At 33.8% G+C, this 17013-nt stretch overlaps 2 protein-coding genes across 2 annotated transcripts; one reads left to right on the top strand and one right to left on the bottom strand.

The window, feature by feature from the left end:
* Window positions 1–289: 289 nt before the first annotated feature.
* On the bottom strand, window positions 290–14729 carry svr (Carboxypeptidase D svr). Its single transcript, XM_081976761.1, has 21 exons — window positions 14087–14729; window positions 11582–11684; window positions 11395–11524; window positions 10676–10845; window positions 10460–10621; window positions 10261–10408; window positions 10118–10209; window positions 9040–9273; window positions 7907–8098; window positions 7760–7845; window positions 7503–7706; window positions 7209–7451; window positions 6961–7152; window positions 6668–6910; window positions 6414–6614; window positions 4445–4674; window positions 4127–4389; window positions 3708–4070; window positions 3385–3657; window positions 3161–3328; window positions 290–2111 (listed from the first exon to the last, which is right to left on the bottom strand). The coding sequence occupies exons 1-21, from the start codon at window positions 14528–14530 to the stop codon at window positions 1975–1977; spliced, it is 4278 nt and encodes a 1425-aa protein (XP_081832887.1). The 5' UTR covers window positions 14531–14729; the 3' UTR covers window positions 290–1974.
* A 292-nt stretch (window positions 14730–15021) lies between these two features.
* Dolk (Dolichol kinase) lies at window positions 15022–16863 on the top strand. Its single transcript, XM_081976773.1, has 6 exons — window positions 15022–15182; window positions 15238–15494; window positions 15555–15778; window positions 15830–16015; window positions 16076–16285; window positions 16339–16863. Exons 1-6 carry the CDS (start codon window positions 15145–15147, stop codon window positions 16828–16830), a joined length of 1407 nt encoding a protein of 468 aa, XP_081832899.1. The 5' UTR covers window positions 15022–15144; the 3' UTR covers window positions 16831–16863.
* The last annotated feature ends 150 nt before the right edge of the window (window positions 16864–17013 follow it).

A 17013-nucleotide genomic window follows, 5' to 3' on the forward strand; every position in this document is an offset into this window, starting at 1 on the left:
GAAGAAGAGCTGAATATATTGCGGAAGGCAGTCAATGATTTAGACGAAACTCTCGCCCGAATAGATCCTACGAAGAAAGATGAAGTTTATAGGGCCTTTGTGGAAAATAAAGATGCAATAAAACAAACAATCGACGAGTGCGAAAAAGCAATTGCAAGGGCGCAGAAAATAATTCCAAATTTGTAATTACTACTACTACTATTAAGAAATACCTACCTCTACAGTTTTTAACTAGAAAAATCGGTTCTTATCAGAACCACCAATAACAGTAGAAAGGAAAATTCGTATAATCGTGTGTAGGAATGTATTTAATCTTTTTTACAACTTTTTATCAACATAAGCCAGTTTTTTTCTCGTAGGACGTTCCTTTTCCCCTCATTGTTACCAGTATTTTATTTTTGTATGTATACACAGTGTTCAAGGTGCACTACGCATGGGGATCTCTTATTTATACTAGTTTTATTCTAGGATCTACCTTAAAATGACATAATAAGAAACGAACAAAATGAAGAATATTTAATTAAAATTGTAAATTATTTAACGCGCAAATACTATTACTACTATTATCACAATACGAAAAACACATTATTGCATACCTTAGATTTGAGATTTTATATACAGGGTGGTCCAGTTTTAAATGTCAATAATTCACCATTCGATAGCCCATCAAAAAATAAGTTAACATACATTATGTAATTTTCCTGAAAAATGCTTTCATAGTTTCCAGACAAATTGAAAGACTTTAGTTTTGAAAATTGACTTATTAACCAGTAAATTTACTTTTAAACGGTAAAAATTGACTAGAAAGGCTTAAAAATTGTCTTTGTAACCAGTTTTCAGACAAATTGAAAGACTTGAGAAGCTTAAAAACTGTCTTTGTAGTCAGTCGTTATAGTATTCAGATAAGTTGAAAAACTTTAGTAGTGAAAATTGAATTTCCGCCATGAAAAACTACTTTATCTAAAATTTTTGAGTAAAAATTCACACATTTCAACCTTGAAAATTGACTTGGACCCCAAAAACTGATTGGGTACCAATGAAAAGTGATCAAAATTTGAATTGAAGTAAGTAATATATTATAAATAATAGTAGTAATATATAGTAAAGTAATTTGAAGTAAGTTTTCATAATTTGAAAATACATTTCAATATTTTAGTCTTGAAAATAGTCTTAAATACAGGATATTGACATTATTCATGAAAATTGACTTGAAGACTAACTTTTCAAGTTTTTTTACTTTGATTTTCATTTTCTTAGAACTCTGGGCTATTTTTAGGGCTTTAAAACTGCTTTTAGCTTGGAAAATCGAGTTTTAGGGTTATCTTCACCAATTTTTTGACATAGCAAACTTTCTATAGGCTTAAACATGCCATTTTACGCTTTGTTAGTATTAAATTGTGTTCTAGTCGCTTCACTGTGCTTTAAGGCTGAAAAATCGAATTTTAAACTATTTTTTATAGTAAAAATTAAGTTTCAGACTCTTTATTGATGGAATTAAACAATTTTGGCATTAAATTATACGATATTACTCTTGAACTGGAGGTCTGTGTCTTCCTTAGGAAAATGACATAAGGCATATAATTTTTGAGGGGCTATCGATTGGTGAATTATTGACATTTAAAACTGGACCCTGTATAAACATATACTTTATATAAAAAATAGACTATTATTTTGTAATATAATTTGGATATAAAACCGTTATTATAATGTGACAACAACTTACAATAAACCGGTAAAATCTCTCGTTTGACAAACAATAATCATCAATCAGAAAACAGTGAACCCATAAGCTTAACTTTATTTATTAATTCTTAAAGATCAATTTGGCAATTCGGTGGTAAGTTTACAAAAATTCGATTGCAATCAAGTAGCCATACCTGTTTTGATGGTAACCGCAAGTACTGCACAAACAAAGATTGTATAAATCTCTAATTGAATAAACCAAATTAGTCTTGGTCACGTAAAAACTAATAATTACTTCCTTAAATTCAGAAGTTTAATATCATCACTATCTTCTTCCGAACTGGATAGTAAATAGCTGCCTTCCACGTCCGCAAAATCGTTTTCTTCCTCATCGTCTTCGTCGTAGTACGGTCTTAAAATAGGTTTTTCTAAACATACAAAAAATCCTAAAACTCCAGCAGTCGCAGAAATGGTAAATAATTAAGTAATGTCATGATTATTATCATCCTGAAGATGAGATTTACTCAAATCTCCCTCACCTCCTAGTTGCATGATAATATCGTCATAACTGGCATCAGATTCACCCTGACCATTCATTCTAATATTCTAGTAAATAAAGAAAATTTAAATAAATAAGCTTGAATAAAAATTCTATTATAGGGATGCCAAGTTATTTTTAAGGTAAATAACTTAAACCTATCTCACTTACTTTCTACCTAAAAATCCTGCTTCTAAATATATCATTGAAACTACAAATGTCTTTAATACAAAAAATTACAAACTACTTACAACTAATACTCTTCGTCAAAGAGTCCAAATTGTCCAAAATAAACCGTCAGGCCAATCTTCTTCTTTTCCGTTGAGGTGGATTTTTAACTGCAAAGGCTGTATCTCGGTAACAGCCGGGAGGCCTCGTCGGTTATCGATTTAACCACTTCTGGAATAGGTCCTCTATCACAATCTGTTCCATGTCATAACGTGGACTAGACGGTACAATTGCTGGTAGCATTCGGTATTACACTCAGTAACTTCCGTTCCGGAAGGAAACAGCTTTCTAAGATCCCCTGATGTCCAATAGTCTGATTTTTGCTCGAATTTTTTAGAAAACTGACTTTCCAGCTCTCATTAAAAGTCTCTCTTGACAATCAACAACCAAAAACAAAAAAAACCTTTTTTCCCACCTTCTACCTCCACGTACCACCTTTTTCACCTCCTTTGAAGTTCATCAAGTAATACTGTTAATTTTCTTAATAACTACATACAATCCTACTAAAACTAACTATAATGGTAAACACTTGACATCCCTACAAAAATGTACCTTTTCTATAAATTAAATAAATAAATTTTCTTTATTTTCTTGAAAAAAAAATCCTTATTTTTAAGACAGTACGTAGAACTCATACAAAAATAGGACATTAAGGTAAAGTACCACATCAACACCTAAGATAATCTCTTCAAAGCGAAAAAAAGTACTTACGGTTTCGTGGTCTGGAAAATATCTCTTTTTCTTTATTTTCATCACCGTCATCGTCTTTAAATTCGTCCTCAACTCCAAACTGAGGCAATAAGCCGTAGTCGTACCTCCTCCCTTTACAAACCACATAGCAAAAAATTCCCATCCCCAGTAAACCGGCCAAAATAAACCCTTAAAAAAAAATAATATTTATTACCACATACAGTTACAAAAACTGGAATTTTTACCAGTTAAAGTAACAAAAGCCAAACGGGGCACGCCCCAAAAAGTATTGTTTCTCCTCAGTGTAAACACAGTAACTTTGGGAACATTTGCGTCATTGACCATCACCAATTTCACGTCTTTAAAATATCTGGGAGCATCTACTATTACAGTATAAGTGCCCACTTGCAAAGGAATCCCGAATTTTCCGTTATTGTCCGAGTGTAATGTCAGGTTCGCCTCTTTGACGTAGAGCTTGGCATTTGGAACTGGATGGTTTAGCTCATCGTGCACGTAACCTACAATCAACAGTACTGAAAAGACTGTAAAAACTGTAGTAGTAGAATACCCTTGATTCCTGAACTAACATCCCCATTAAAGGGTTCGTGTAATGAACTATCAGTAAAGACAACTTTGTCATCGACAGTAGCATCATCCACGAGGACTTTTTTCACTGTATGGCTTTCACCAGGTGAACTACCCGCCAACAAAATTTTAACTTCAGCAATTTGTAGCTCCCACACATGCACTTTAACTAATTTTGATTCGTATCCGTGGCAGGACACGTTTAAGGTGTATTGGCCTGCTGGCACCATTGATTTGAAATGAGCTAAGTTTTTGGTGACTTCAAAAGTTTCTCCTGTTTCTAGAACCTGCACCGTAGCATTCAGTAGTGGGATGTTTTTATAGTTTCTAACTGTGCCTTGTAACCCTGCGATTTAATTTCCAAATAACCACATAAGTCGACAATTTGAAAACTAAACATACCGGTTCTTGTAGCATTTAAAATGCTCATTAGAGGTGCTAAAATGTCTCTCCAAATATAAGGCAAATTTTCCACTGCCGGATAATCGCAGCAACTCACTTTCAGCGTCAACATTGGAGTGTAGTACTCTTTAAATAGAAAATCAGTGGTAATAGCGTCCGTTCCGCTAGTCCTTTCAGGACAAATTTGTGGAATTTTAAAAGCAGCGTTGTAGGTTTGGGCTAGTAACTCATACTTGTTAACTGGTGTGGCTGTGTACGGATACCTATAAATCACACAAATCATTATTTTCCAAATAAAACCAAAAGTGATGTTATTACAAAACTCCCGTTCGGCCTCCTTCAATATTGATCAGTAAATCAAACTTTTCGTCTAAAAGCATGTGTTTAAAAGCGTTGGTATTGACCACAGTGTCTTTGTTGCTGGTATGTCGATTGTTTAAGTCTAAGATCTGTTCACCAACTTGCTTAAAATCAGCAGTAATATTGTTGCACAAGTACTTATCCGGTTTTGTTTGAACGTCTGACTGCTTATTATAGTCTCCCCATATCTAAAAAATACACCAGTTCTACAATTTAAGAGCAAAAAACCAATCTCTTCTGTTTGCGTATCAAAATGTATCATTAAAATCTGGTAAAAGCGATAAAAGTAATTTCGGCGCAAAATATAGACCACTATAGACCAATTTTATACATTAAAACATTAGAAGTTTGACATTATAATTTGTTTATGTTGCACCTATACGTTATGAATGCATAATACCTTGGAAACGGTGTAGATTATAGTGTTAATAACAACCTGAGGGCATTATAGGCGGGCGTTATCATAACGCGCTAACATTTAATGTGTCTATACGGTATGTTTCAAATAATCAAGTTATTCGCGATTTTTTGGGAAAATGCACCGAAATTTTGTCAAAATGAAGGTTTTTCCTGGCCTACTATATACTGACCGTCGCCTGAATTAAAGTGGTTTTTAATAAATATTTCGAAGATTTACATAAAAACTACAAGAGTGCAAAATTGTTCCTAATGGACCACTAAACCAAACTACGTAACGTTTGAACTTCAATACAGTTGCCTGTATACAGGGTGTGCACAAAATTGTTAGTGGATCATTTGCTCACTCTGTACACAATTTTTTGCTCTACACCACTGAAAAGAGCAGTTCAAGACGATTCTTTCCCAAGCTACAGGGTGTTAAAGTTTTGAACTAATTTTCGGTAAAAAGCGCAGCAAAGTGGTTTTTGGAAAATATCGCGAAAACGGTTAGAATTACAAAAAAAACACTACAGAAACTCCAAAATACTTCTCAAGCAGTAGAAAGTCTTCCAAATGATCTTCAACTAGTCTAGAAGCTTTTAAAAAAATTCAAAGCAGTCTAAAAGCTTCTGTATGCTTTTAAAACAGTTTGAAAGCTTCTGAAAGTTTTTAGAACCGTTTACAAGGTATCAAATGCCTTAAAAGCAGTCCAGAACCTTAAATGCTCCTAAAGTAGTCTAAAAAGATTTCAAAACACTGCAGAAACACCAAATTGCTTCTAAAACAGTCCAAATTGCCTTTCAAAACAATCTAGAATGCTCTTCAACTAGTCCAGATGCTCCTAAAAGATATTCAACCGTCTAAACGCTTCAAAAAAATTGTAGAACCGTCTAAGAATTTCCAAATGCCTCTAAAGCATTCCAGAACCTTCAATATTCTCTTTAAACTGTCCAAAAACCTTCCAAATGCTCTTTAAGTAGTTGAAAAGAGTCTAAAATCTTTTGTATGCTTCTAAAGCAGTTTAAAAGCTTTAAAAAATTTGCATCTCTGAAAGAGTTTTCTGCTTTTTTACTGACTTTTATGCTTTTTTGAGGAAAATAACTTTGCTAATTAAGCGCTTTTTTTCACGACTTTAGTCCTTTTTAATCCGGACTCTCATTATAAGATTCCGTCCAGCTTTTGCCATTTTCACTGACTGAGAGGACAGGACTATCAAAGTCACAACATTCAGGTAAAATAAACAGTAAACAACATACCGGTAAAGGTATACCTTACTTTTCAATACCAGAAACAGTAAATAATTGCTGAATTAGGTGAAACATAAAACATTGTATTGTTTCGGCCTTCAGGTCATTATGTTTTTCTCTAACGCCCTTGGTACATAAATAGCTATTATATTATCTGCACCAGTTCCTCATTGTTGCACATTTGCATTAATGATAGACCTTTTTTGAAATAACGGTTTTACTACGCATTCTTTCCACCAAATAAAAAGTGAAAACATATATTAGACTTAAAACTTTCCTACCTTTTCAAATGCATTGTCTATCACAGGAATAATATGAATAGCAGTTTTAGACAAAATGTCCGTAATTGGAGGATCTTTGTAGTACAAGCCTTTTAGTAAATGCCTGGCCAAGTTCACGGTCATCTCGCGCCCAATTGGTTGCGTTGCAAATAAATTCCCAAGTATTCCTACATGAAATTTGGTCTCGTCGGAAGTTGCAATCTACAAACGTGTGTTATTAATATTTTCAAAGAGACTTAAGTGAAATACTTTACATGTTGGCTTATTTTCAGCCAGTGAATGGCCATGGAAACCAAATCGTCCCCACCATGAAATTCTGCAGAATCTGGATATTGATTCTCTAAAGCGCTCAAAAGCGAGTAAATATCGGATCCGCTGTGGTAAGCGGGGTAGTACACGTTGGGGTGAATAGCAAAGTCGTATGCACTAGCCCAATGCTCGGGATCGTCTTTCATTAAAATCGGATTCAGTTCTAAACTACCAGACTCAGGTACAACCTTAAAGTATATAATAATTTTTGAAAACCCCAAAAAAGCTTTAAACTCACAATTTCTGAGGTGTAGGTTTCATAACCGCGTGCAGCAAAAGTGATATTGTATTTTCCAGGTAACAACAATCTCCAATAATCTCCCTCCTGAGCTGAACTTACTGTATGTTTAATACCCTCAACGACAATCTCAGCATGTGGAATCCGATGCCCTATAGTACTTGAAACAAATCCATATACTCCAATATGAACCTGCAATTTCAATTTATAATTAATCGAAAACTTTAAGTGAAAAGTATCCAACTTACTTGCTCCATAAATGCAATTAAAGCTTCTTTATTATCAAGCCAATATTTAGGTAGTTCTTTGGCATATGGATATTTATAACATCCGATCTCTAATGTCACTTCAAAACAGCCAGCTACAAGGTAGTTCCAATCTTGCATTCCACCACTAACTGAATACCATTTTGCTCCGTTTGTGATACCACCTTCAAATCGCTCTTTTGGGAAGAGCGGACAAGGAATTTCTTTGTGCATAGTTTTGTGAGCCTAAAATTCCAGCTTTTAACAATTACATCAAAATACTGACTGGTAAAGTACATTAGCATAAACTGAAGCTAAATGTTTGAATAACGTGTCATCTGGAGAAGGGTTGGCAACATTCTTAGGGAATCCAGGAGGACCGTCGTCAAACGGGTAATTCGCCACTAGAGCTCCATTATGAAGATTAGCTGAGAGTACAAAAGGCTCAGACTTGATCCAACGCATTACCAGTTGAGTTTCAGGTTCAAGAAATCTATTGTACTACAATTGGTAAAGTTCAGTTAACCAGTTTCTTTACAAAACTAGTAACCTACAGAATTGACCGTATATTGATCCGGAAAATTTCTGTTCAAATCAAAGTTATCCGCATTGTTTCTTCCTTTCAAACTCGAATCATCACCTGAAACATCTTAGCTCTAGCACCTATAGTTTACAAACTGTATTTTAGACGTCTTAAATACCTTCATCAGAGACTTCGTAACCATCTGGGTTCATGGTGGGCATTAAATGAATCCGCGTAGTATTCATTAACTTAGTGATACGATCATCAGTACCGTATCGTTCGCACATGTATTTGATTAAATAAAGCAGTAGTTCTCTGCCTACTATTTCGTTTCCGTGCATGTTAGCTACATATTTGAACTCCGGTTTGCCTAATGTCACAAAAGTAGTTATTAAATTAACATTTACTGATACTCCGGAGTCAAAATATTCCAAATTGCAGGTGTTACAACAGAAAAAGTATAATTATTAAAAGTTGAACTCTTTTGTAATAATTTAATACAATTTTATTGTTGATGTGGTTTGCACTGTAATGAGATTAAGCTACGCATACAAAGTTAATACTATACAGTGTGTGATTCACAACCTGGATAGACACAGAGCAAGGGCATGTAAAAAGTCTCAAAACAAGTCTGGTTGATATTTAAAATGTTTTTCTTAGGCTCATGGTTAACGAAATACAGGGAGACATTTTTTTCCTACAGTTTATGAGATATTTTGTCAAATTGCGCTGCTGACTTTGACCCACCAAACCAAACAATTTTTTGAATTTGCGGTTAAATTTAAGAATCACCTTTAAAACTACACACTGACTTTGAAACAAGTCAACAGAGTTAAAGAGAAAATACCAAGATTTTTTTAAAACGAACTCCCTGTATTAGCAACTCGACTTGTTTTGAGCTACTCTATATGGTTGTTGTGAATCACCCTGTATAAAGGGAGATACGTCGGAAAAAACTGCATAAGAAACTCATGTGATATCATTTAAGATCATAAGTTAATGTACTTTTTTCGTAAAGTTGTGATCTGTTAAATGATTGCAAACATGACACATTTTACTTATGAAGTTTTGTCCCATCTTTGTCAACATAATTGATTTGGCTTTTTAACCTCCAGGGCGTTAAAAAATAACAAAAGTGTCAATAGAATAGAAAAAGATACAAAATAATTAAAAATTTGCACCTCAACTCTACATTAAAAGCAGAAATGTGATACTTACCCTCTTTCATTTTCATATAATCAAATAAGTAATCGTAGTGTACAATAAAATTATTAGAAAAAATAGAATTTTGCTTTTCAAATTATGCCTTACCTGGGACATGCTTCAATGGTGTATTGCTCAAAACAAACACGTATAAATCCCTTCCTTGCACCGATTTCCCAATCGAATACAAGTGTGTAATGTTCGGATAGGTGCGATTGAAGAATAGTAGATACTGAACTAGTTCGTCATAGTGGTGATGTTTAAACAGTGTGGAATCGTGGATCATAAAACCGTACTCATCATAAATGGAAGTGTTTGCGACGATGACGTTTTTGTAGTTACCTGGAGGTGTTCAACAAACGCTAAATTTGCTGTTTTATTTAGAGTTTTTTAAAAGCATGCTATAGTGCTGTTTTATTCTTCCTTAAGTCAAATGCTTGCTGTGTTTTTAGTAGTGTTGCAGATTAGTATGTGGTGCAAAGGTGTAAAAATACACATGTTTATTTGCCAACACTTTATTTCTAATCATACAATGAAAATAAAAAAATGGAATGCCTGCATTGAATAAACATATGTACTTAAGTTTAGTATTACTATTTAAAATGCTTTAAGCTCTACATGGATAAACTAGACTAATACATTTTCCCCGATTTATTAAAGTGTTTTCCTTTACCAGTGTAAACCCCTTCCCACAACCTATATAAATACATTAAAATGAGATTCAATGTTGTCCTAACAATAAATAACACTATTCAAATAAGATTCTTCTCCAATACACAACCAAAAAGGACGGTTTAAAATATCTTTGGACTAAATTCGTAGTAATAGTTGTCTTTTTGTTAACAAACTGGACAATAATATAAGTTAAAGCTTAAAAGAAAAACCAACAACTGAAACACCAAATAGAAATGTGGACTAATTAAATTGGAATTTCCTGAAAATAAAATTAACTCATTAAATATGTTTTTTTGGTTTAGTTTAGTGATTAACGAAAACTGACAGAACACAAGTCAGTTAGTTAGTCCTCTGAAAATTAATGGAAGTTATTGATGAACAAACAATATGACTAACGTAAGCATTAATAAAATTGCTAGTGAACAATAAGCGCTTGTTTATTGGAAAGCCTTTTATACACCCCAAAACCAGCGATCACCAGATATTCCACTCTTATCTGAAAAATCGTTACCTTCTTGTTGAGGTTGCAATTTTAAAGTGAAATTTTGAATGGTTGTTTGACCGCGTTGCACTTCAACAGTTACGGTATCCGAAGGTAAATATCTAAAACTTTTCTTTTAACCAGTTACTATTGCAAAGATAAATTTTACTTACCCGAAGGCAGATGCAAACATTTCATATTTTCCTGGCAGCAACAGTCTCCAATATTCCCCTCGGTTGGATGTAGTAATGTTGTGGTTAATCCCTTTGACAACAATGTCTGCGTCCAAAACCGGATCACCGCGCTCATTACTTACCAATCCTAAATCAACCAAAACTATAAGATTACGAAGAAAAACAAAAGATATATCACCTTTAACTCCCCAATGAGTGGCCTCAATGAAACTCAGCAAAGATTCTTTGTTATTGCGCCATTCTTGTGGTAGTACAGTGGCATTGGGAAACTTGCAACAAGACAGTTCGAAAGTAACCTCAAAACAATTGGACTTTACATAATTAAAGTCTTGCATCCCACCTTAAAAAAATATATTAATTTAACTTTAACTCAAGATTAGTGAGAGCAGAATACCTCGGACTTCGTACCAGAACGCCCCGTTTGTAATCCCTTGAGGAAAATTGTCATTTGTGCAAGCTTTTCCTGTTTTCATTACCTCGTTGTTTTGCGCGTACAAAAGTGCCAGTTCTTTAAAGATCTCGTTATCTGGTGATTTACTTTCTTTGCAGCATTGAACCCCAGTGCTAATAACATTTTATTTTAGAGTTACATCGAAAGATCGTGTTTTTGAGGGAGAGTTGCCATTTAAAAATAGGTAATCAATTTAATTCATCCTGGTCTTTCTGTATTCAATTTTTTATGAATCTCGCCGTAAATAATGTAAAAAATAGAAGCAAAGAAGTTTGTGAAGTTATTTAAGTAATGTAAGTAAAATCTTATACATTCATACTAATGTTAAAAAAAAAAACGTTATCAAATAATATGAGCTTTAACACAATAGACCTTTAAATATGTACAATATCAAGCAAAGCTATTTTTGTATACCATAGAAACTGTGTAAAAATATTACTTTGTTATGTGAAACAATGGTCTAATTTCATTTAGTCCTAAAAATCAAATAATGTGGTTTTTTTATGTGGAAATAATCCATATATTGCTCCCAACCAACTATTAATTTATAGCATTCTGCTGTAAGAAATAAACAACCCAAAATACAACTAAATTTAATGATATCTCTGGCCATGTTCACTGTTTCAATTACCGTTTTATTATAAAAGTTTACAGAAACATACTTTGAATCATCATAAGGATAACTAGCGACCACAGCGCCGCCATGAAGGTTTCCAGATAACACAAAAGGTCGAGAAAGAATCCACGTCATCATGGCAACAGTCTCAGGCTGTCTGCCAGCGATAACAGTACCTATAAGTCACAAATGTACAAAAATTCATTTTACTTTGGACTTTACAAGGCACAAACCTGCCCTACGAGCAGCAAATTGATCTGGAAAATCCCTGTTAAGGTCTATACCATTTTCGTTTTCCCTCCCAACATAACCATTCTTAGATTCACAACGACCTTCCTGTAAATGTTATTTAGTGAAAGTTGCTCTTTTTGAAAATACTGAGAAATATACAGTTCCTTTGAATGCACAGAGAAATAAAGGGATTTGAAAGTTTTTTTTTTAATTTGCAGAACATAAAATAGGAACAATTTATGTTAGTTATTTATGCTTTGTAGGGTTTTTGTGAAGGCTTAAGTTTCTATTAACACCCAACAACATGCAACCTTGAAGTAAGTAATAGTAAGTATTTCTTTCTTGATCTTTTTCCTTGTATTCAAATGTGTTAAGTGTTTAATAACACTGGTCGACAAAAAAAATATTTTTTTTTGTAACAAAAAGCTGAATAGCATAAAATGGTAAAATGGACCAATATGAATTGAAAACAGCAAAAAAAAAACTTGTAGCACGTAAGGTTTTCTTGTTACGTTAAACAAACCACAAGCGTAGAACGGTATTATAATGCATATGTTATTTATCACAAAATATATTTTACAAGTAATTTAAATCTCTATAGCGACTGTATCTACTTAATAATAAGTTGAAATCTAATAACAATACAAATATTCAAAAAAGATATTTGAAACACACCAAATAGTTCTATTTTTTTCTTTTGTGTGGGGTGACGTCTTCTCTCTTCAAAAACCAGCAATAGTCACCCATCATGGCTTCATCCCATCGTCCTTGGTACCTTGTTTCCATTGTCCTGATGTCCTGATGGAACCTTTCACCTTGCTCGTCGCTAACAGCGCCCAAATTCTCCGGAAAAAATGATAGACGGGAATGAAGAAAGTGAATTTTTAAAGACATTCGACAACCAAGCAAATTGTAAGATTCCAAAAGTTCCTCAACTATTTGTTCATAATTTTGATCCTTATTGTTACCTAAAAATCCCTTCACCACTCTTACAAATGAGTTCCACGCTCTCAATTCTTCTAAGGTGAGATTTTCCGTGAAATGAACATCTCCCATCAATTTTCTAGTTTGCGGTCCAATAAAAATACCTTCTTTTAATTTGGCGTCACTTAACTGAGGAAACACTTGTCTCAGGTACTTAAATCCTTTACCATCTTTATTCATAGCCTTCACAAAGTTTTTTATCAGTCCGAGTTTTATATGAAGAGGAGGCAAAAGAACATTTTTTGGATCTACAAGAGGCTCATACTTAACATTTTGAGATCCAGGTTGAAATGCACTCCTCTCCGGCCGACCATCAGTGATTTTAGATTAATAGATACCAATACAAGGGAAAAACTCTTTTTCTACCTATCTTTTTTTTTATCTTTTCTACCGTTTGTTCATCTAGAATTACAAAGTCGTATATGCATATAAACTCCTTTTGGAAGAACGCTCTTTTGTATATAATACTAAAAATATTTAAAAAAAAAACAGTAACTACATATGAATTTACGAATATTTCCTCTTGGTAAATAAGTAATATCCGTTGTGTTAATCCCAAAAAAGCAATTCTTTTTTACAGTTTCATTTTGGCAGTTACGACTTTGTAATTCTAGATGAACGCGTTGTGCCGACTCTGCCGAACACGCCTACCGTCGTATTTTAAGCCGCGCCTAAGTTAAGTTTGATTCAGGCTGTCATTTTTTCACCTGTATTGTCACAGTGTGAACCACCCTTAACTTAATCTTGGCTTAAAGTATGACTGTGCAAATGGGGGTTCGTCATATTTGCTCTGCTCCTTCATGCGGGGCTTCAACTCAAACACGGCTATTACTGGCCAACATCAAAAGGTTTAATGAAGCTATTGAAAAAAGTGGACGTTCTAGGACTTTATGGGATTTTTTTCTATTACTAGAAAGGCATAAGCATTGTAAAATTAATGGTCTGACTGGTGTTACAAAAATTGTGTCGGCCAGTGTAATTAGGCTCTGTTTTTTACAAGATTTTTAGCATGCTTATCATTGCCACAGTTGATTTGACAGGACTTTGATGGAGCCAGCAGAGCAAATTTGATGCCACAATGACGTAACTTAGCAAAACCATAACTGAACCAACTGTCAAATTATGTCACTGTGACGTCAAATTTGCTCTGCTGGTTCCATGAACTGTCAAAACAAATGCCGTCTGGACCACTAACTCCCATTTGCATTGTCCTACTTTAAGCTAAGTGTGATTTTTTCAACTGTATTGTCACAGTCTGAACCACATTTAACTTAAACTTAGTTTATAGTGTTATCACACTAAACTCAAAAAAATTTATGACAGTGCAAAAACTGCAAACAGGGGTAAAATGTATAAACTAAGCAAAAACCAAATATGACAGCAGTTAGCAGTTTCTAAAATTTGCACAGTGATTAGTGTAACAGGTGTTAACTAACTTCTAATAAATATAGTTTATCATGTTACACACAAGATAGTTTTACTTACTTAAATGTAAAATTACCAAACAGTCAGACTGTACTTACCATAGAGTTTTCATATCCATCTGGATTCATACTTGGCATCAAATAAATATCAGTGTTATTAACCAACCTGGTAACTCTCTCATCTTTCCCATAATTTAAAACCAAGTAATATGCTAAATAGATGACTAACTGTCTTCCAATGGATTCATCCCCATGCATGTTGGCCACATATTTAAACATAGGTGTCAACAAAGTTCGATTGTTAACATTTGAGTTAATGTTCAATGCCCATAGTTCTCGATTCTTTACTGACTTTCCAACACTCACCAGCTTGGCTATAGTAGGATTTTCAGTTTCCAGTTTCTTAAATGTGTTAGTTAGCTCATCATAACTGTAATAACGGGGATTTTCCAGGAAATCTTCGTTTACTGTATCGGTACCCAACAGAGGTACTGAAAGAGCAAGGTGTTGGAACAGGGCCACTAGTAACACGATCTTCAGCATTTTTAGGCGGTTCAATGTTTAATTGTTAAACGCGAAGCCGGAATTTCATTGTACGCGGAGCAGATGGTTATGCGTGGCGCTTGAAAAACAAAAAAAATAATCGTGTTTTCCTATTTGTGGTTTTATTCACTACATTAACTAGATTTGGAACATTGGAAATTGGAACGTCAACACTTTGATTAGTGAGGTTAGTTTTTTCTTTTCAATGTGTATTACGGGTTGCCTCAAACATTAGAAATTTTTAATTACGGTTATGAATGAAAAGCATACATTGTGCATTTTGTTGTTGTTAGGAAAAACATTTTTGTTAGATAATTTTTAACTAGAATAGAATGTGAAACAATGAAACAAGATAAATCTAAAATTACAAAAAATATAGCTTTCAAACAGCAAAATTGCAAAATAAATTCAATTCTTATCCAAGTTTATGCAACTAGCAATACAAAATGTGCACTTCCTACAGTCACGTGATCAGACTGACATTTCTTGTCCTTAACATCTTAACCCAATTTTTTTTGTTTATAATAACAAACAAATAACAAACTTTAATCTTAATAATATAGATAAATCTCAACAACTAAGTATGAGTGTCTGACATCAGCAAATACAAAAAAATGAGTGAAAACCCTGTAAAACACCATTTTTCTGCAAGGTAAACATCATTTCTTTTACTATTTATATGAAATCACTGAAATCTGGTTTCACAGGCCCAATGCAGGCAAAGGCCTTTGGGTGTTTTACCTGCTACCGTCTGCGGTATTTCTATGCCTATTTAAACACCCAGTGGTTCTAACATACAGCTATAAACTGTTAAGTCCACTGATTGGGTCTTTGGTTCTTACTTCCAGCTATTTGGTTGTGAAACACTCTCAAAATAAACCAATTTCGTGGTTAAATCCTTGGATTTGTATGCCTTTTGTTGTATTATACAGTGTGTATCTGTGGTATTTTGGACTAATGCATGGTAAGTCAGGTATTGTAAATGCCATTACTTGCAAATATAACTGTTGAGATTTCCCTTTAGAATGGTTTAGTGGTATTGTCAGTGGTTTGATTACTACTGCAGTGTTTGTGTCTAGCTATTTGTGGCTGTTGAATACTTTGAAAGAGAGTTTTACCTTTGGGGAGGCAGGTTTAATAGCCCAAGGTTTCACATTGTTTCTGTACCAAAGTTTGATAAATATGGCCAGTTTTGGGGCACTCAAACGCTATCACAGTAATATGCAAAACTCCACTTTGATTATTCAGGTAATTTGTGTAACTTTCTTGCCAAAAGAAAATCTTTATTCAAGCTTGCAGGTTGGTTTAACTGCAATACTTCTTCTAGCTTACATTGTGTACAAATTTAACTTGAAATCTGCGAAAGTGTTTTACTTATTAACCATTTTGGTGTGTGTTGGATTTATTATAGTTCCACTGCACTTGCTTTTACAACAAAGCCCTTTAGTCTGGATTTTCTCCCAAGTTTTTACAGATATCACTTTAGTAAGTTCAGACAAATTTTACCTAGTAACAGACCAAGTACTAATAAATAAATGATTTCAGTTAAAACTTTTTCTTTACTGGAGTTGCTGTATTGTTGTAGCAGCTTTGGCAGTGAGCAACCAAATTTTTTATGCCAAAAGAGCATCAACTAGAACCAGAAAAGTATTCCATGTTCTGGCTGTACTAGTTTATGTACCAGGGCTGTATTTAAGGTGTACATTTCTGTACCTGGCTAGTGGAGTTATACTGGGAGTGTTCCTATTTTTAGAGGTATTTACTGTACAACTAAACAATTTTTGAAATTTTAATGTTTTGTTGAACAGATTTTAAGACTTACACAAGTGCCACCTTTAGGAAATCACCTTCAAGATGGTTATGAAGTGTTCAGAGATGAAAAAGACACAGGTCTAGTAGCTTTAACGCCAATATATTTACTAGTTGGGGTGTCTATACCAATTTGGATCCACCCTTCACCTTGTGATGTTACTGATTCTGCTCAGTTTAGTATATTGCCATTATTAGCAGGGTTGAGCTCTATAGGAGTGGGAGATACAGCAGCCAGTTTTATAGGGTCGCGATTTGGCAGAGTTAAGTGGAAAGGTTCATCCAAAACCTTTGAAGGAACATTAGCATGCATTTTAAGTCAGTTTGGTTTCTTTTTCCTTCTGCATCATTTAGGTTTATTGTCTTATTTAAGTAGTGCAGCTGTTTTAAAAATTGTTGTAGCTGTTGTGGTTGGGTCTTTTGTAGAGGCAAAAACCACTCAGATTGATAATTTAGTGCTTCCTCTTGTAATGTTTATTATTTTAATATAGAAAAAATGTATTAAAATTTGTTATTAAAAACAGTTAAGTTAGTGTTTCTATTTAGACAATCAAACCTCTTAAATAGTTTTTCCACACTATAAAAGTAGATTTGTTATAAATTAAATCAAAAAGAAGGCCCACTGCATTACTTTGTGGTGATTTGGTGAATGTGTCTCACATTATTTGTATGAC

The sequence above is a fragment of the Ips typographus genome, linkage group LG3 (assembly GCF_016097725.1).
Source record: "Ips typographus isolate SLU linkage group LG3, UJ_Ityp_2.0, whole genome shotgun sequence".
Taxonomy (NCBI): Eukaryota; Metazoa; Arthropoda; class Insecta; order Coleoptera; family Curculionidae; genus Ips; species Ips typographus.